Source organism: Bubalus kerabau, chromosome 1, assembly GCF_029407905.1.
Source record: "Bubalus kerabau isolate K-KA32 ecotype Philippines breed swamp buffalo chromosome 1, PCC_UOA_SB_1v2, whole genome shotgun sequence".
Taxonomy (NCBI): domain Eukaryota; kingdom Metazoa; phylum Chordata; class Mammalia; order Artiodactyla; family Bovidae; genus Bubalus; species Bubalus kerabau.
This window is the reverse complement of record NC_073624.1, coordinates 127325634-127347056: the sequence shown is the minus strand read 5'-3', so window position 1 is coordinate 127347056 and position 21423 is coordinate 127325634. Positions and strand designations below refer to the sequence as shown.

Sequence of the window (21423 nt, the reverse complement as noted above, 5' to 3'; positions counted from 1 at the left end):
GAGTCTCACAGTGAGACATGACATATAGACAATTATTCTCAAGTAATCAACAAGCTATGGTCAATGTCCTATAGTATAAAAACAGACTAAGCTTTCTTTCTCTGAGCAATGCTTTGCTCAAAGTCCTGTATGGGTTTTTTTCACGTTCAGTTTTCCAAATTTAATAAATAAAAAAAGCAAGCATTCTCACCACATATGTCCCACATACGTACCAGGCCAAGTAAGAAACCCCCCGAAGGCCTGGGTTAAGCCTTTCAGCCATAAAGTTTTTTCCAACAGGGCATCAAAGTCCATGGATGGCCGGTTCTGAAGCAGGACAGCAACTATTAGTGGCCACGGGCTCAGGACCAGGTTTTGAATTTGGAGAAGCTGCATTTTATAGGCAACTTCAGTGACAAAGGTGTGCATCTCCTCTGACTGTTTCTGAGGAATATATCTAAAAGGAAGAATACAGAACAAGCAATCACAGTTCTGCTACTGAGACAACGTGAGAGGAGAACGGAATGGGAGAAGACAGACCCTTTAGAGTCTTCTCATGCTTTATGCCAACTGAATTCTCTCAGGTCACATTGAAAAAATATACTTGCACTTTACTAAAGTGTGATCTGTCTGTTCACCTTGAGAGCATGCTCTTGACAGGTGATTAAAAATACTCAAGCTAACAGGGTTCTATTATCCCTGATTTCAGGCAAAACAACACGTCTGCTGCTTTGTAAGTGGGATAGATCACTTCTTTTGTGAAAACTGATGCCTCCTCCACTGGACTGAACTACTATGCCTTGTTCAAATCCATAGTATTTTGAAGGTGTCTCTTGTAGAACACACCAATCAGGTTATGACAGGTATATGTTCTGTTGACAACGGCTCATGTCTGCATTGCTAGGCTGTACAGTGGGCCTGACTGCCACACCGTCCTTCTGAGAAGTTTCAGGGCACCTGCCCGGTGTTGCCAGGGTCCTCACCTGACACACTCCTCATGCCTGGATCACTAAACACTGCATTGGATGATATCAGGAACCTACTCAGCTGGTTGGACCGTGGATATGCATATGACCTAACAGCAGTCACATAATAACCCACAAAATAATGTGAAAGCTGTAGCCAATGAGAACTCCCTGGTAATGGATACAACTGACCAATTTGAGACGGAAAGAGTGAAAGCTTGTGGCCACAAAAATCTAACTATCTGCTTCTGATAGCTAATGAAGCTGGAGCTGCTGTGGGACCACTGGCACTGCAGATAAATTATGAAACAATGCTGCAGTCACGTGAGGCCTGGCTGAGCAGGTGGTCTGTCTCCTTTACTCCTGCAGGTGTTCTTCTCTGCATTAAGAAAACCCCCAAATGCGTGTTTGCAGCTGCATCCTGAGAGAACCTAACATGTTTCCTTGCCCATAAAACTATAACCTTCTTGAGAACAGGGACTCACTCCCATTCACTATTACTAAACAGTCCTTTCCAGGATCAAAAATAAATACTCTGACTGGCCTACCAAAAGTGCTCAACAATTCCCATACATGTGCTTGTTAACACACTTTTCTTGTTTGTGCTTTTAAGTTTGTAGGTTACTGGGAAGGGAGCCTGGGGAGAAGGAATCAGAAGAAACATCTGTCACTTTGAGAGCAGGCAATGGGGTCTTGTGTTTGTTTTAGCACTGTCTGGCTTGGCATGTTTAATATACACAATGCAGCTAACTGTCTGGAAAACACATTAATTGAAGCTTTCTCTTCTCCAGGGTATCATCTCAGAAAAGCAAGTTTCAGTTCTGCAAGTGGTCAACTCGAGAATTACAATTTACACTTTTAGATTTTTGTCCTTGTTTCTATGTCAGTTAGGAAAACACAGGCCTTGCACCTGGGAACCAAGTTATACGGGCTCCGACCCATCCTCCCAGCGGCCAGAGATCGAAGCGACACAGGGTCTCCAAAGTACACATGAATGTTTCCAAACTTCTCAGAGAGGATTCTCCTGGCTTTCAACAATCCCTATGAATGTCACAACAGGGGGGAAAAATAGGAATAAATCCAGAAATTAGTTACGTATAAACTAGCATTTTTCTATAAATTCCAGTAAAGTCAAGCTTGGCTATCAAGCTTTACGTACAGTTGTAGATTCTTTTGGCTTAGGAACCCCTAGAAGCTCATATGCATACAGAGTTTCTTCCAATATCCTATCGTAACTGATGCTGATTGGAACAAGGTAGGTATCAAAAACTTCTCTTTTAAAAAATGGTTCCATCACAATATTTAGAAGACCTGTAAACACAGGGAGAAAGAGCTTTTCATACATATTGAAAAGGAGAGCAAACAAGGGCATGGGAAGATACTAAGAGTATACGTTACAACCAAGCCCATAAATATAATATAGACAGTTGCACTTATAAAGAAACACTTGCACTTATAAGGTAAAGAATATCTTGAAAAAAAAAAAAGAAAGTGTCATGTTCTATTAAGCAGTTATGATAACACCACACCCGAAGTCTTTGGGTTTGTATTTTTCCTTCAATCTGTAAGGAACCTACCAAATTTTGGAGTCAATGTCTTGGCAGAGCGGCTTCTTGTCCCTTCGAGGAAAAATTCAACAGGAGCATAACCATTCTTTAAAGAGAAAACACAAACAAACAAAACAAAACACAAAACCCGTTGCCTACTCTCAAAGTGATAAATGCTTCTTTTGATTCCTTTTCCCGAGTTCCCTCCCCAGCCCTCTGAGCAAACACTGCTCACAGTGAAACTTAAACAAGGGAGCCACGCAGAGTAAACAGATTGCTGAGGTTACACACATTCCTCGAGGGGAAAGAAACAGCTAAGTGGTCCACTCGGAAGTTAAGAATTTAAATAAGACCTTACAGCAAACGCCAGTGAAAAGAAAGCACAGCTTGAAAGCACTGGGTAGTTATCTGCATTTACCCGTAACATGGTTTTCACATATTCGGAGAACACGGCCCAGTAGAGCTTATTGCCACCAAAGGTGCGCCGCATGAAGAAAGCCCCCGACATCCGCAGCAGCTCACCAACCATCTTCATTCCCAGGAAGTCTACCAAAGAAAGGCTGGTTAATATTTATCCACAGAGTGCAACTTCCTATAAATGTCTCAAGTCAAGTTCTATTCAGATAGATTTTATGTATGTAAGACACTCCTCATCTTAAGAAGAAACATCTAATGGGATTATGGGAAAGAACGGCCTTGGTGGGCAGGTGCTGGTAGGGGGGTTACCTCGTGTACCCTCCTTCCCATGCACCTCTGCATCTACAACCAGACCAGCAAGAGACAGGGGCAGCAGCCTCAACTATGGCATCATGCCAACCTTTTTAGTCAGTACTGCTGCTGACCTCAATGACGTGAGTGCTTAGTTGTTTGTGTCCAACTCCTTAAGATCCTATGGACTGTAGCTGGCCAGGCTCCTCTATCCATGGGATTCTCCAGGAAAGAATATTGGAGTGGGATGCCATGCCCTCCTCCAGGGGATCAAACCGGCATCTCCTGCATTGGCAGGCAGATTCTTTACCCACTGAGCCACCTGGGAAGCCTGGCCTTGATGACAGATCAACACATCCTTCATGCTCTGGACAGGTAGGCCAAACTAACTCACTCTCTCCTTTCCTTTTTACCCATCGGGTAGAAATATCGATATTCTTTTAGAAGCACAGATTAGAAAAGAAAAGTCAACAATGAAAAGAAAGAGTTCACTATCAGTTTTTAAAAAGTTCTTTTCATTTTATCCTAATTTTCAAATAACTTTTTCACATGTATATAGATGGAAATGCTTTTAAAGTGCTTAGGTTCCTGGCAGTTTTTATTTTACTGTTAGTGCTCAGTTGTGTCTGACTCTTTGCGACCTCATGGACTGTAGCTCACCAGGCTCCTCTGTCCACGGAATTTTCCAGGCAAGAATACTAGAGTGGGTTGCCATTTCCTCTTCCAGGGGATCATCCTGGCCCAGGGATCAAACTCACATCTCTTTAGTCTCCTACTTTGGCAGGCAGATTCTTGACCACTGTGCCACCTGGGTTTATTAACAAAGGTGTTGATTAAATCCAGGTGGCTCAGATGGTAAAGAATCTGCCTGCAATGCAGGAGACCCAGGTTTGATCCCTGGGTTGGGAAGATCCCCTGGAGAAGGAAATGGCAAACCACTCCTCCAGTATGTTTCTGGAGAATCCTAGAGACAGAGAAGCCTGGTGGGCTACAGTCCATGGGGTCACAAAGGGTCAGACATGACTGAGCATGCGCATACATGGTTGAATCCCAGCTTTCCTGGCTACCTATAAGGGAGATAAAAAACAATTTCTTCACCTTGGTAATCCTACTTCTTGGAATCAATTCTACAGAAATAAAAGCACTAATATGAAAATATACTGAAAAGTTGTTTGTTACAGCAAAACTACTACATTATGATACATACACACTGCTGAATATTATGTAGCAATAAAAATCTTAGACCTGAAGTTAGAATCTTACCAGAAAAGTCACACCACATACAAAGATTAAACCAAAACACATCAAGGACCTAAATACAAAACCTAAGTCTATAGAACTTTTAGAAGAAAATATAGGGGGAAAGCTTTGTAACATTGGATTTGACAATGATTTCTCGGATATGAGACCAAAAGCACAGAAAATAAAAGAAACAACAGACAAACTGGACTACAGTCGTCCTTGGGTTGGGAGAAGTCCGTGGGGGACTGGTTCTGGGACTGTCTGTGGGTACCAAAACACTTGGATGCTCAAGTCCCTTATATGAAAGGGCAGAGTATTTGCATACAACCTAGCACACCTTAGTACACTTTAAATCAGCTCCAGATTACTTATAATTCTTAATATAACTGCTTGTAAATAGTTGTAAGTATACTGTAAATGCTATGCAAATAGTTCCCTGTGAATGGCAAGTTCAATTATTGCTTTTTGGAACTTTCTGGAGTTTTTATTCCAAATATTTTTGATCTATGGCTGGTTAAATCCATGGATACAGAACTTGTGGATACAGACCACTGACTGTAAATCAAAATGAAAAACTTCCATTCATCAAAGGATACAATTAACAGAGTGAAAAGGGATAAAATATTTACAATCACATATCTGATATAGAATATATAAAAAATTCCTACAACTCATCAACAAAGAAAACAAACAATCCAAAGGACTTAAAATACTCCTCTGAAGAGGATATAGAACTGGCCAACAAGCATATGAAAAGATGCTTAACATAACTAATCACCAGGGAAATACAAATACTCATGATGAGATATCACTTCAAACCCATTATGAAGACTATTATAATAACAAAACAAAAAAATCTAAAAAACCAGAAAATAATCAGTGTTGGTTGGATGTGGAGAAAGTGAACCTGCATGCACTGCTGGGGTGCAGCCACTACAGAAAACAAAAGGGCAGTTCCTCAAAAAATTAAAAATAAAACTACCATCTAACCCAGCAATTCTACTTCTGGGTACATATCTGGAAGAACTGAAAGCAGAGCCTCAAACAGGTATTTATCCATCTACACTCACTGCAGCACTATTCACAACAGCCACAAAGTGGAAGCATCCCGAGTATCCAGGGATAGATGAATGAGTAAACCAAATCTGGTCGATACAAACAGTGGGGGACAGTGAAGGACCGGGAAGCCTGGCATGCTGCAGTCCCTGGGGCTGCAAAGAGTTGGACACGACTTAGCAACTGAACAACAATACACTGGGTATTATTTAGCCTTAAAAAAAAAAAAAAAGAAAATTCTGACAGACACTACAATATGGATGAACCTCGAGGACACTATGCTGTGTGAAATAGGCTGGCAAAAGCAGGACACATCCTGTGTAATTCCACCTGCAGAAGGTAGTGGATAGTCAGATTTGTAGAGACAGAAAGCATTAACAGAATAGTGGCTGCCAGGGGATGCAGGGAGAATAGAATGAGAGGTTAAGTGTTAAATGAAGACAGAATTTCATTTTTGCCAGATGAGACGACTTCAGTGGATAGACTGTAGTACCACAGTGTGAACTTTATGTCACTGAAGTGTGCACTGAAAAATGATGAAGATGGAAAATTTTATGCTTTGTGCATTTTAACACAATTGAAAAATAGTAAAAAGAGTTTAGACCTTTTTTTTTTTTTAGATTTAAAATATTTTACGGCTGTACTGCACAGCATGTGGGATCTTAGTTCCCTGACCAGGGACTGAACCTGCATTGCCTGCATTAGAAATGTGAAGTCTTAATCAACAGATTGCCATGGAAGTCCCTTTAGATTTAAAAAAATTTTTTTACTTTTTAAAAAAAGTTTAGATCTATTTATTGACCTATAGAGATAGCCACTGATGCATTATCAAAAAAAACCTAAAACCAGTAGGGTAGTATACTCTCCTTTTTCAACCTAAACCAAAAGCCCTACGTGCACATACGCTTGCTTATGCCTGTTCAGGCCAGTAGAGCACAACACAGAGGACTCAATCCAACTATTACACCTGGAACCGGAAGGAAGGAGGGAGAGGCTATTATATTTTCATCATTTTCTTCAACTTCCTTGGAATTGTTAAAATCGTTCCAGTGAACGCTTTAATTTTTATAACAACAAAAAAAGGAAAGTAGAAGACTGAAGCATACCCATTCCTGCTGCTATGACCGGCACAGGTAAGTCATAGTTGTACAAAAGGAAAGACAACATCAGAAAGTCGATGTAGCTCCGATGACTGGGCAGCAGGACAACTGGATGCTCCTGGATGGCTCGCTGGAGCTTTAAGACAAAGGTTACACTTGGAACACTTTCAGCTTTCACGCTTATTAAAACTGTACCTTATATCAGAAAGTGGAAGAATGTGCTACTGGGGGAACACTAACAATGTTTTTTCTGCCTCTCTGACCACATACACAAAACTTATTTCTGAGTTCTAGCTAAATAATTTCACATAATGCAAGAATATTAAAAACTTAAAATTTACAGATCATAATAGTAATGGTGATGATCACTAACATATATTAGTTGAGCAGCAATTAAGCATTTTACATGCATTGTTTAATATTACACACATATTTGTAAATAATGCCTAAGCCTTATTCAACTTCCTTGGTTGTGACATAGTCATGCCACTAATGTTCGCGGGGAACTGGGAACGAATCTGAAGTCAGACTGAGTTAAGAAGTCAACAATTAGTTGCTGTACTAGACTGACTGGTGGTTTGTAGGAAGAGAGAGCAAGAGATTCTCTCTCAGAGATTTAAAAAAAAAAAAAAATTACACATTGTTAGGACCAAGAAAAGGAATGGTACTTTTCTATTTATACACTAGACTCAGGGGAGAGTGGATGCCCGGTAGTAGGGCACCCCACTCCAGTACTCTTGCCTGGAAAATCCCATGGACAGAGGAGCCTGGTAGGCTGCAGCCCATGGGGTCGCTAGGAGTCCGACACGACTGAGAGACTTCACTTTCATGCATTGGAGAAGGAAATGGCAACCCACTCCAGTGTTCTTGCCTGGAGAATCCCAGGGACGGCGGAGCCTGATGGGGTGCCGTCCATGGGGTCGCAGAGAGTTGGACACGACTGAAGTGACTTAGCAGCAGCAGGGACAAATGCAAATGAACTTCCCAATACATTTCTCAGGCTAGCAACTTCAAAAATACCCAATGTGTCAACATACAGTCTGTTCTTCTGAAATCTAAGTACACAATCAACTGAGATAAGGTAGTTTGTTATCAGTTAGGATCTAGCCAGCAACATCCCCTGCCCCAGCACTGTACCAAACACCCTCCTGCAGAGATCCAAATAGTAAGTCAGCAATTTAGAAATTAGTCACAGGAGGAAAAAGAAGAAATACTTGGAAGCAAAGCAGATGACTGAATAAAAACACAGCATTAAAAGGCATGAGCAGGAAGGCCAATGAAGGTAAGAGCTTCCAAGTAAATTAAAAAATGTATTAAAAAATAAACAGATAAAATACTCTTCATAGAGAAAGCTCTTGTTACCAGAAAAAAAGTATTAAATGACAGGAGTGATGCAATTAGAAAAACCAGCATTTGGCAATCATAAGAGTAATAACTGGATTCAAGCAAAAATCATCAGTGGGTATAAAAACTAAGAGAGGAAAGTATGATGAAAAACAGGAACCTGAAGCACTCCCCAAGATGTGTATTAATTACAAGGGGACAGAGAGTAACTGAGTGGAGAAACACGGCAGAGAGCGGAGACCAACCGACGAACGTGAGCATTACAGGAACAAGCACAGAGGCCGCCTGCTCGCAGGTTGGACGGACACACGGAGGACGCGGCCTTAGCCTGAGTGAGAAAGCAGCTCCAATCCAGATCAAGGGGCAGTGGAAAACACCTGGTCTGTTTCCTTCAAAAGTAGTTTCATGAAACACAAACAAAGACTAAGGAATTGTTCTAGATTAAAAGACTCCAAAGAGATATGGAAGCTGACTGTGACATATGACGTAGGACTTTCCTTGCCTGTATGTGACAGAGCTGGGACAGCTGGTGAAACATGAAAAAGATCTGTATTACCAGCACTGTGTCCATGTTAATTTGCTTATTTTGATAATTACACCACAAGAGAATGTCTTTGTTTACAGGAAAAACATACCAGAAAGGTGTGTGAGTAACAAGAAAATGTTGTAGAACCTCAGTGAAACATATACAGAAACTCTCTTACTACTCAGTGAACATCTGACATTAGCTTAGTCTGTCAAGTCTGTGAGTAAGTGACTAAGTTGGTTTGTCTGAAGCCTGCAGGTCTGAAGGGAAGAGAGAAACACCGATCAGAGAGGCAGAGCTGCTTTCTGCTCAGGCTGGATGCCACTTGATAACCAGGAGCTGCTCATCCAGTGCAAAGTGAGATGCCTCTGAGTTGAAGAAACTGTGAGGGGTTGAAGAAGAGATTGTTTTTTAACAAGCAATACTCACTTTCTGAATCCCTTCTTCATTTACACGCACTTTTGAGAAAATCTGTTTAAATATTTTACTCAGGGCAAAGGCAAAAAACCGAATGGCTCCTAGACGCAGCTTGTGGCTCATTTCATCCAGGATCTCACAGGCTTCCTCTCGGAGGACCTCGACAGGTTGAAGGGATTCCTTGGAAAGCTAAAAGGGAAAGCAGGGATAAATTTCTGGGGAGAAAAAAAAAAGTCCAAATTCTTTTTGCTCAAATCAGCGGGACCAGTTCCAAACGGACTAATGTTACATAACTCACAAATGGCATGTTTTCTTCCTAATTTAAATGGATATGATTTAAGCTTATATCCAAATTCTCTAAGTTGCTGCTCAAAATCTAGTGTCTGAGAGCATATACTTTGAGAGTAGTTACTTTCAGTAGATTATTTTATCTCTTCATCTAATTGCTTAGTGCTATTACAAGGTAACAACATACAAGGTGAAAATATAAGATTCTATTGAAATAACCACTCATTGTATCAGATATGCAGGACACTGGTACAAAAATCTCTGAACTATCAAAGGATAATTAGTGAAATTCATGACCTCACAATGGAATGCTCTTCATTCATATGGCGTGCCAATGGCGTGCCACATCTTTCTGTACAGAGAACAAAATGCTGGCTGTGTGCTGGGACTGTCAAGTGCCTGGAGACGAACAAGTCACAGCGTCTATCCTCAAAGAAGCCTAATCTGTTCCTTTAACTTCTCCCTAAAAAAGCACTTTGAAAAAGACTGAAATCTATGTAATAAATTATATTTGTTCTTACTAAAGGAGAATGCTCTTAAAGACAAGGATGGGATGTTAGAGCCCCAATCTCCCCAGTTACATGCAATGAAGGAGTTTCACTTTTTGAAAAAACTGAGGTGAATTTAACACACAAATTGCCGTATCAAAGGAAATAAGTCAGTGGCATTTAGTACTTTCACAAATGTATAATTATCCTCTACTTAGCTCCATATCTCAGCTTTTCTCTAACATTTTAAGATTTTTTTTTTAATGTGTACCATTTTTAAAGTCTTCATCAATTTGTTACAATATTACTTTTGTTTTATGCTCTGGTTTTGGCTGTGAGGCATATGGGATCTTAAGTCCTCAACCAGGGATTGTAGCCCCTGCACTGGATGGCAAAGTCTTAAGCACGGGATCGCCAGCAAGTCCCTGTATCTGAGTTTTTGAGGAGCCAGTTCACAGGCCCAAGACTGTGGGACCAAGATAAATTGCTTCCTCTTAACCGGCACTCCCTTATTTTACTCAGAGCTTATCCTTATACTCAGAAAACTGATGAAGCAAGAAAGGTTTAGTGGTATGATCAGAACAGAACCAACACTGAATATTAACAGACCGGAGACTGAATGAACAGGAGGTGGGAAAGTGAAGACAGTGGCCACAGAGTGAATAACTGGAAAGTCTGAATGAGGAGAATAGAGAGGACAACAGTTACAGTAAAAATGTTTCCAAACTTGGAAAAGCCTTAGCCCTGTTTCTTGTCTTTATATCATCATTGCATTTAAAAAACTATGATAAAATATAATAACATGAAATTTACCATTTTAACTATTTTTAAGTGTAAAGTTTGGTGGCACTGGACCTGTTGTCAGATTAAGGGAAGAATCAACAGAGAAAGAAAGGCTGAAGATAGAGACAGGGAGAGGCTTCTGCTAGAAGTCTCAGAAGAGATTAACGAGTGCTCATCTTGGCCCGGAACACAGAGGCCCTGCCACCGAGCCCAGACTAAAGCACACGTGGAGAGGGTGCATGCAGAGGCACACCTCAAGATAAGGAACAGGGATTTGAGGAAAGCAATTTCTAGTCTTTTTCATTATTCCAAAGTAAAAATATGATTGTTTGCTAATGGCAAGAAGGGTAGAGTCTAATAAGAGCTTAAGGTTTGGCAGATTTAGGGGACGGGAAGGGACTGATGTAAGAAGGGATCTCAAGTCTGGAGATCACTGATGTGCACACCTCTGCCCATCCACCCAGGAGCAGCCTGGTACCTGGTGACATGAACAGAGAGCCACACTGACACAGATCCTGGGCAGTCTGGAAGGCAGACTGGGGTACATGAGAATTAAAGTTACTGGTAACATAATTAAGCAAGTAATCCTAGGAAAGGCTAATTAGGAAGAGAGGACAGAAAGGCAGAATTAGAAAAAGGGAAAAAGGAGGACTCAAGGATTTGGTGGGAATGGATTTCAGGAAATGAGCCTAGGAAAGGGACTACACTTGGAAAACTATCAAGATAGTTCAGACCAGAGACAGAAGAGCCCCAAACAAAGGTAATAATGGGTGCTGAAGAGAAGGGTAAGGACAGTGTGACGCTCAGTTTTAGGCAAAAGAATGGGTAGTAGGGCCATCCTCTGAATAGAGAATGCAGACCAGGGACACTGCAGGGGTTAAAAAGGCAGATATACTGATTTTGAGGTATTTGTGAGACACAGACATTAGATATCCAGCAGGGAATAGGGCTGTCAGAGATAAAATTCTGAATGCCAATAATCTAGCCAAGGGTAGAGATATCGTTTTGATATCATCAGACTATAGATGAAAACTGAAATCATGAGAATGGATAAAATCGATCAGGGAGACTATAGAGAGGAAGAGAAAGAGGTTGTTAAGATTCAATCCTGAGAAACACTGGCAGATGTAAAAACACATAAAATAGATTAACAAGGAAGATGTACGAAGAGAACCATTTGTGTGATGTCACAGACGTCCAGGTAAGACAGCCTGAAGAAGAGTGTCCAACAACAGTGACACAGCAAGAACTGAGCAAGTGGGGACTAAATGGGTCCCTGGGATCGGGTTACTTGGAGACTCACAGTAACTTTTACTGGATGAATTTCAGCAAATGAACTTCTGAAACTGGGATGTGAGGAGGGCATCTGGTCCCATCACTTCATGGCAAATAGATGGGGCAACAATGGAAACAGTGACAGACTTTATTTTGGGGGGCTCCAAAATCACTGCAGATGGTGACTGCGGCCATGAAATTAAAAGACACTTGCTCCTTGGGAGAAAAGTTATGACCAACCTAGATAGCATATTAAAAAGCAGAGACATTATTTTGCCAACAAAGGTCCATCTCATCAAAGCTATGGTTTTTCCAGTAGTCATGTATGGGTGTGAGAGTTGGACTATAAAGAAAGCTGAGCACCAAAGAATTGATGCTTTTGAACTGTGGTGTTGGAGAAGACTCTTGTGAGTCCTTTGGACTGCAAGGAGATCCAACCAGTCAGTCCTAAAGGAAATCAATCCTGAATATTCATTGGAAGGACTGATGCTGAAGCTGAAACTCCAATACTTTGGCCACCTAAAGCAAAGAACCAACTCATTGGAAAAGACCCTGATGCTGGGAAAAATTGATGGCAGGAAGAGAAGGGGACAACAGAGGATGAAATGGTTAGATGGCATTACCAACCCAATGGACATGAGTTTGAGTAAGCTCTGGGAGTTGGTGATGGACAGGGAAGTCTGGCGTGCCTCAGTCCATGAGGTCACAAAGAGTCAGACACAACTGAGCGACTGAACTGAACTGAAGAGGGCAGCCTGTACTTCTAAGGAGTCAGGATAAGAAGGGAAAGAGAACTGGAGATTTAAAAGAAAGAATACAAGCCCAGGAGAGGACCTTCCTCCAGATAGGAAATGTACATGCCAGTTTAAGCCAGCAAAGAACGCTGGGGAGTAGGCAAGACAAGACACCTGGAGACAGGAAGGATGTGAATAGATGAAGGACACAAGTTAACAGGCTTGTTGTTCAGGAGGAATGACTTCTTCAAGGCACTGGAGGAAACCAGAGAAGCAGAGAATGACCTGGTCTCTTATTCTGTGCAGCTGTGCTTCTTATTTGCCCAACAGATATGCCATCCCCATAGAGCCCTCTTCCTGGAAACCTAAAAGAAGCTGGTCTTCCAACTGCTTGTGCCCAGTGTGGTCCCTCTTCAGTCTATTCTACATCTCACAAACCTGAATGGTCTCTTAAATGCAGACATAATCACTTCATGCTACCGCACTCTGTGAGATAAAGGGAGCCTGAGGTGGAGAAGTGGCAGCAGAGATGGAAAGAAAATAGACAAGTGCTATTTTTAGGAGAGCACCTCACTGTTAGGAGAGTACATCAGCAGCTCTCAGTGACGGACAGCGTATGAGAGGAAAGTAAGCAGTGGAAGATGGCATCCAGAGTTTTGGTTTGTGCAACTAACACGTGGTGGGGAGCATTCTTGGAGACAGGGTAATCTGGGGTGGGGGATGGGGTGGGAGCACACCCACGGCACGAGGGTGAGGTGGATCACAGGCTTTGATTTATACATCTTGAATACGAGGTGCTTCTGGAACTTGCAAGAGGATATCCAATAAACTACAAAAATACACATATGAAACTCCAGAGAGATCTGGGCTGAAGCAATAGATACTAATTATCTATATTATTTATAATATACCATTTTTATATAGTAATATTATAATCAAGATTGCTGGGAAAAATATCAATAACCTCAGATACACAGATGACACCACCCTTTTGGCAGAAAGAAAAGAAAAACTAAAGAGCCTCTTGATGAAAGTGAAAGAGGAGAGTGAAAAAGTAGGCTTAAAACTCAACATTCAGAAAACTAAGATCATAGCATCAGGTCCCATCACTTCATGACAAATAGATGGGGAAACAATGGAAACAGTGACAGACTTTATTTTGGGGGGCTCCAAAATCACTGCAGACGGTGACTGAAGCCATGAAATTAAAAGATGCTTGCTTCTTGGAAGAAAAGCCATGACCAACTTAGACAGCATGTTAAAAAGCAGAGACATTACTTTCAGTGACAAAGGTCTGTTTAGTCAAAGCTATGGTTTTTCCAGTAGTCATGTATGGCTCGGAGAGTCAGACTATAAAGAAAGCTGAGTACCGAAGAATTGATACTTTTGAACTGTGGTGTTGGAGAAGACTCTTCTAAGTCCCTAGGACTGCAAGGAGATCCAACCAGTCAGTCCTAAAGGAGATCAGTCCTGAATATTCATTGGAACGACTGATGCTGAAGCTGAAGCTCCAATACTTTGGCCACCTGGTGCGAAGAACTGATTCACTGTAAAAGACCTTGATGCTGGGAACGATAGAAGGCAGGAGGAGAAGGGGACGACAGAGGATGATATAGTTGGATGGCATCACTGATGCAACAGACATGAGTTTGAGTAAGCTCTGGAAGTTGGTGATGGACAGGGAAGCCTGGCATGCTGCAGTCCATGGGGTCGCAAAGAGTCGGACACGACTGAGCAACTAAATTGAACTGAACTGAATATTATAATATGGAGACATTAGTATAAGGAAGGTACTTAAAATTCTGGCAATAAATAAAACTGTCCAGTGAGTGAGTAGAATAAGAAGGGGAGAAAACAAAATCTTGAGGAACAGCAGTATTTAAAGAGATAGGTTAAAAAAAAAAGAAGCCTGTAAAGACAACTGAGGAATAATAAAACAGATGCGGTGGGTAAGCGGAAGAGTATGGTGTCAGGGAAAGAAAGAGAAAGCATGTGCCAAAAGTTAGCCAGGATTTTAACTAGGTTGATTTTAGTCACAAGGAAGGAAGTCATTCACAGCCTTGGTTAGAACTACTACAAGGGGTTGGAAGCCACTCCATGAAGGGTGAGAAAGTAGGGCAAGAGGCATAGAAACCAGCCAACTTCTTCAAAGGGGAGAGAAGTGGGAAAGGAAGGGAGGGGTACTAAGGAGAGAAGGAACATGGTCAAAGGGGGTCTATTTAAGCTGGAAGAGCAGTGAGCATATTAAATGCTGATGGTAAAGAGCTGATAAAGAGGAAGAAGCTGAGACATCTGACTGGACAGGCAAGAGAGCCAAGTCCCTGAGGATGAGGAGGAGGAGGGAGGAGGGATCCAGAGCGAAGGAGTAGGGTCGGGACTAAACTCAAACAGAAGGGGCTCCATTTAAGAAAATGATGTATATTAGGTGCAGGTAAATTAGAAGCCTGATCACAGCAAGTTCAAAGAGTTCTCACATAATGGCTTAAATTTTCTTTGTGAAGTAGGAAGAAAAGTCATCTGTCGCGAGTATGTGGAGGTAGATTTGGAGGTTCAAGGAGAACGGGGCAATTAAAAAGTGCCATTTAGGAGAAAGGGAGGAGACGAAGAAAAGAGAAGAACGCCTAGGTCCTAACCTAGACCAATTAGGTCAGAATCCCTATGGATGGGACCAAAGTATTTTTTTTTCCCATTAATTCAAGAAGTATTTATTAAGCGTGCACTACGTGCTAGGTACCAGGAATACAGCAATTTAAAAAAGAGAAAGAGAAAAAAAAAATCTTGCCTTTGCAGAGTTTACATACATGTGGAAAACTGTGTTTAAGTTCTGCATAAGTTCTCTAGGTGATTCTCACAAAGAGTCAGTATTGAGAACAACTGTCTTTATCTTCCAACAGATGAGGAAACTTGACTTCACTTACGTGAAGTGAGAGAAGATTAATAATTTCCCCAAGACAGATCACGCTAGATGAAAACAATATGATTAACAGCATAGGTCATAAGTCTAAATCAGAGGAAAGCAGACAGCAAATAATAAAGATAATAAAGAGTTTTCCTGAGAATTCCCTGGCAGATCAGTGGTTAGGACTCTGTGGTTTCACTGCCATAGGCCCAGGTTCAATCCCCTGGTCAGAGAATTAAGATTTTGCAAGCCATGTGGTGTAGCCAAAAAAAAAAAAAAAAAAAAATTAAGAATTTTCCATAAACCTGACTCACCTCCACTTAAATGTCAAAGAAGCAGGATCTCTCCATGAACATCAAAGTGTGGAAGCTCACTACCACATGAAGGGCCGCTACCACATGGTGTCGCACCAGCTAGAACGTCGACCTGGACAGCTCAAGTGGCGGGTCCAGAGCAGGAGCACAGCTTCTCTCTCCAGCCTTCTTCTCACCCCTCCTCTAAGCCCCTAACTCAGTGAATGGCTCCATCAGCCTTGATTCTGCCTTCCCTTCACTTCATTCACCCAAATGTGAGATGTAGGTACAGGGACTTTTAAAGGCTCCCTGAATAATTTTAATGTGCCACGAGGTTTGAAAACCACAGGAAAGAAGTTATTTGTTCTGCTAGGAACACTCTTCTTCATCCATTTCACATGGAAAGTCCCTATACATCTTTCGAGCCTCATTTAAAAAATAACTTCTCTTACTCCCTGCACAAAATTAACTACCCTAAGGCAATGGCACCCCACTCCAGTACTCTTGCCTGGAAAATCCCATGGACAGAGGAGCCTGGTAGGCTGCAGTCCATGGGGTCGCTAAGAGTTGGACATGATTGAATGATGTCACTTTCACTTTTCACTTTCATGCATTGGAGAAGGAAATGGCAACCCGCTCCAGTGCTCTTGCCTGGAGAATCCCAGGGACAGGGGAGCCTGGTGGGCTGCCGTCTATGGGGTCGCACAGAGTCGGACACGACTGAAGCGACTTAGCAGCAGCAGCAGCATGCTTAATTAACGTTCTGTACACTGGCCTCCCACTGGCATGTCTTGTGTATGTATTTCACTGTAACTGACTGCACACCAGTCATCATTTCCTATGAGACTAAACACTCAGGAGGTCAAGGACTCTGCTCAACTAGCTCACTATTAGACACAATGTCTAGCAAAGAGGCTAGCATGCATTATAGGTAAAATAAATATTGGATGAATGTGCTGAATATAGTGAAATCCAAAAAGATACATTAAAAATAGCAAACTAAATTCACAGAATCAAGAAGAGAAAGAAACTTGTACACAATGAATGAATCTGGCTATGGCTGAAGATGGACTCACTTACCTGTTTAATGACATAATGAATCTCTTCGGAATTGAGAACACTACATTTAATATCACTTGGCTTACAAGGAGTAATTCCCTTATAGACAAGAGGTGTGTAGCATTTCATTGCAAACTTCAAGTCACTGACATGCCTCCTCTCCTCTAAAACATCTTCAAACTCATCCCACTTTTTGAGCTCTTTCTGTGGACAAGGCAAAGGAAAGAAAGTCATGCACATACTGTAAAATAAATTAAGACAGGTTAGGAACTACATTGGTAAGGTTTCATCTTTGTCAAAATTTTTATTCTGACATAGAGTAAGAACAGAATGCCCTGGAGAAGGAAATGGCAACTCACTCCAGTATTCTTGCCTGGGACATCCCATGGACAGGGGAGCCTGGCTGCAGTTCATGGAGTCGAAAGAGTTTGAAACAATTTAGTGACTGAACTGTTACCACCACCACCCTCACCACCATATGTATCTGAGAAAATTCCATACATGAAATGAGTGGGTCTAAATAAATTTTTGCCTAAAAAAGAAAAGCAAAAAAAAGAACAGGGTGTTCTGATTAGATTTTCACATAGTAAGAAAAAAAAATGTAGCTATTATTAGGATCAATGAATTGATATTAAATTGTAATATTTTATTTTTGATTGCTATCTTTATAAAGCCAGTGTCCCTGTGCGAAAGTTAACAGATACAGTCACAGTGGGGCACTAAGGTCTAAAGCAAGTCTGATCTATTTTACAGGTTTCATCCATTACCCTTGTTTTGTCTGCCTCTTTTAGTTGTTTTAAAAATTTTTTCATTTAAAATTTATTTGGCTGTGCCAGGCTTTACTTGCAGCATGCGAACTCAGTTGTGGCATGTGGAATCTAGTTCCCTGACCAGGGATCCAACCTAGGCCCCCTGCATTGGGAGCGCAGAGTCCTAGCCACTGGACTACCAGGGAAGTCCCTTCACTTAGGCTTAAAAATTAAATCAAAGCATACATTAGAAAGTTACCATTGTGTCAAATAAATCAAGAGTACACAGGTGCAAACTCAAGACACAAGTGCTCCCATATAAGCTCTCTGGGGCAGTTCATATTTTGTTGTACTAGTTTCTTATCTCCTTTCAACCACTGCAAATCAGCTTCTAGCCAACCCACCCCGGAAATTGCTTGTTATTAGGCTTCTAAATCGTTAAATGACTTCTAAATTGTTAATTCTTAAAAGTTTGTTTTTCTGATGATAAAAGTAATAGTAGTAATAGTCAGTACAGCTAACATGCTTCACTGCTTCCTAAGTGTCAGGCAGTGTTCTAAGACCTTTACCTCCAAGAAGGGGCAGTCCTCACAACGACCCTGTGAGGGAGTCAGCAGCACTACCCCGTTCCACAGCGGGGAGCCTGAGGCACAGAGAAGTGAAGTCACTCAGCCAAGGCCCCACAGCTCTCCAAGGGCAGAGACAGGACTCAACCTCGAGCCTTATCTCGGCACAGACCTTGTTTCTAACCACTATCCTACACTACTCAGCATGTTAATTATGGAAAATTTGGAAACACAGAAACACACAAGCAAAGACAAACTGCCCACTACTCTTAACTTTTACTCAAACTACTCTTAACTTTTACTACTAGTTTCCTTATTTTTTTCATTCATAGATAAAAAGTACATATTTTTAAATTTAAAGCACGGACCATACCAAATATGGTTTATCTTGGTTTAAACCAAATATGGTTTATCTTATCAACTGTATTCTGAGTACTTCCTTACATTATTAATAAATATTGTTTTAAAATATTTTAGGGGCTGCATAATCACCTTTATATTCCTTAATTTCTTAATATATTTTGTTCTAATTACCAAAGTGATACATGTTCATTATAAAAATTCAGAGGATAAAAAAAGCACAAAGAAAACTAAAATCGACACCCAATAAGCCAGATACTATTTCAGCAAATGCTTGTCTCTATGCCTGTGGACTTGGTCTCTTGCTCAATCACACACATATTTTTGTCACCTGATTTTTAAAAACTTAATGTTAAAAACACTCTTCCATGTCAATTTAAGTTTCTCCTATATAACTTTAAATGCCGGACATTTGAACTATTTTTCATTCATTGCTACTATAAAAGGTGTAACAAACACTAATATTTCTTTCAAATCTAATTACTAGTCCTGGCCTCTTTCTAGTCTTCATCCTCCTCAACCTCCGCACGGTGTGACACCACTCTCAAGCATGCCCTCCTGTCCTTAGCTACAACAATTCTGAAATGTTCCTACTTTGGTTTTTAATTCTCAATTCTTGTCAAGTAGAAAATTCTTCTCATTTCTCTAATTCAGAGATTCTCAACCTGGGGGAAATTTTCTCCCTAAACTACAAATACGTTTTTTTCCCTCCCACTTCCTTTAATATGTGTTAACCTCTCCAGCCCTCTTCTCTTCACTCCACGCAGCGTTGAGCACTCTCACCTACTCAACTGCTTTCAAATATTTGTTCCTGAATCCCCTGCACTGTCCTCTCTCTTCTTCAATTTGGCCTTTCCAAAAGTGAATTCACTTCTCCTCTGAACAATCCTACAACCTGATCATTTTCGTGAAGTATTAATCAATAACCTCCATGCCATCTTCACTTCTCTGTTTAGATCATTCTAGACCTCTCCTCCCTCACCCTTTACATCCAATCCATTTCATCCTGTTAACAGGGCCTTTAAGAATCAATCCTGTCTTCTCATTCATGTCTAGCCCGTGCTCTTTATCACAACAGCTTCCTCATTGGTCTCCCTGCCTGTGTTTTGCCCCTTTGAATCAGTCTTCCATGCCACTACATGCCTTTTTTATTTTCTTTTATATTTAGCCGTGCCAGGTCTTAGTTGCAGCATGTGGGATCCAGTTCCCTGGCCAGGGATTGAACCCAGGCCTGCCTGCATTGGGAACACTGAGTCCCAGCCACTGGATCAATGGGGAAGTCCCCACTCCATGCCCTTTTAAAACACAATTCTGGCCAAATTCTGGTTTAAAATATGACTCCCCACCTCCCCCACCATCTCCTTCAGAATAAGACCTCAGCCACTCCTGGTGTCATACAAGAACCTCTGAGACCTGGCTTTTCCTTCTCACCACACTCATGGCCCACTTAACAGTGAGTGATTCAATTTCCCCAACACAGTCCATTGCTGACATGCCTCTGGGCCTCTGCACATGTCCATTGGCCTGGAATGCCCTTCTGTTCCTATCCTTGCTCAGGTATTACTCTTCTGTGAAAACTCTCCTCAAGATCCCCTGATGGAATCACTCTGCCTTCCTCATTAGGACTTCTTTCTACATACAACTATTATGGTATGTATCACATGACATGTGATCATTTGCACATCTGCCTCCCTACTGAAATGCGAGTACCTTGAGGGCATCTTTGTATTTCCAACATCTAGCTGTGTTTGGAATATATATATTCTGAATTACAAAGGTCTGTCTAGTTAAGGCTATGGTTTTTCCAGTGGTCATGTATGGATGTGAGAGTTGGACTGTGAAGAAAGCTGAGTGCCAAAGAATTGATGCTTTTGAACTGTGGTGTTGGAGAAGATTCTTGAGAGTCCCTTGGATGGCAAGGAGATCCAACCAGTCCATTCTGAAGGAGATCAGCCCTGGGATTTCTTTGGAAGGAATGATGCTAAAGCTGAAACTCCAGTACTTTGGCCACCTCATGCGAAGAGTTGACTCATTGGAAAAGACTCTGATGCTGGGAGGGATTGGGGGCAGGAGGAGAAGGGGACGGCAGAGGATGAGATGGCTGGATGGCATCACTGATTCGATGGACGTGAGTCTCAGTGAACTCCGGGAGTTGGTGATGGACAGGGAGGCCTGGCCTGCTGCGATTCATGGGGTCGCAAAGAGTCGGACAGGACTGAGTGACTGAACCGAACTGAACTGAAGGTAATTTAAAAAAAAATCCAGAATTTTAAACTGAGACCACCATTAGGCACAACAAGAATATAAACAGAAGCAAAAAAGCATTGATGGGGAGCTTAAGTATGAAAGGGTAGCATGTAAAACACGTGAAATATGCAAACGAACATTTTTATGTTCATATATAAAGAAAATATATGAGGGGAAAATATTGTAACTGTTGGAATTCCGGTGTAAAACTGCAGTCATTGTAACATATCACAGACTCCTGCTGAAGAACCTTAAATCTCACATTTCTCATTAATAAAGTAACAGTATAAGTTATATAGGCTCAGACTGGGTAGAATGCCACAAATTACCATTATAAATGATATAATTTTCAGGGACAAAAAGGGACTTAAGAGACTTCCCATTTAGTGTGGGAAGAGAAAAGGATCAGAATCAGCTGGGGAGGTGTGTTTAGGGTTGGGCGGTGCAGAGAGAGAGGACGGGGGAGTGGGGAGAAAGGGAGTCCTCAGAACAAGAACGCGCCAGGCAGAGCAGCAGGTATGTGTACTCTGCAAACTTCCAAGATATGTTCACCCACAGTCCTTCCATGGTTCTGTTAACTGCAGGATCAAACACACACCTCTTAACACTTGACCTGGCTACATAAAGACCTAGTTACCTAAACAAGCTATGACATCCCATGGCTCCTACAGCTTTGTTCAAGTTACCTCCAGGAGCAGCATTCCTTATCAAACATTTGGCACCTGTTATTAACATTCTTGGCACTGTGGTGTATGTCGGGGATATGAGTTGTGTGACCCAGAGAGCCACAGCTTCTTT

At 41.5% G+C, this 21423-nt stretch overlaps 1 protein-coding gene and 1 non-coding gene across 3 annotated transcripts in view; both read right to left on the bottom strand.

Moving 5' to 3' along the window:
- The window catches only part of GNPAT (glyceronephosphate O-acyltransferase), a 40523-nt gene that overhangs the window by 11988 nt on the left and 7112 nt on the right, over positions 1-21423 (bottom strand). Inside the window, exons 2-9 of one of the 2 annotated variants that reach the window (XM_055588116.1) lie at positions 16725-16944; positions 8897-9073; positions 6604-6733; positions 2910-3037; positions 2522-2597; positions 2104-2255; positions 1855-1985; positions 213-436 (exon numbers count right to left, since the gene is read on the bottom strand). In XM_055588116.1, the coding sequence (XP_055444091.1) occupies positions 213-436; positions 1855-1985; positions 2104-2255; positions 2522-2597; positions 2910-3037; positions 6604-6733; positions 8897-9073; positions 16725-16943 (1237 nt within the window). In that variant the 5' untranslated portion in view covers position 16944. The remainder of the gene's footprint in view (positions 1-212; positions 437-1854; positions 1986-2103; positions 2256-2521; positions 2598-2909; positions 3038-6603; positions 6734-8896; positions 9074-16724; positions 16945-21423) is intronic. The other variant, XM_055588105.1, reaches the window with a different exon arrangement.
- On the bottom strand, positions 17586-17658 carry TRNAG-CCC (transfer RNA glycine (anticodon CCC)). Its single transcript has one exon. It is a non-coding gene; the product is annotated as a tRNA-Gly (tRNA).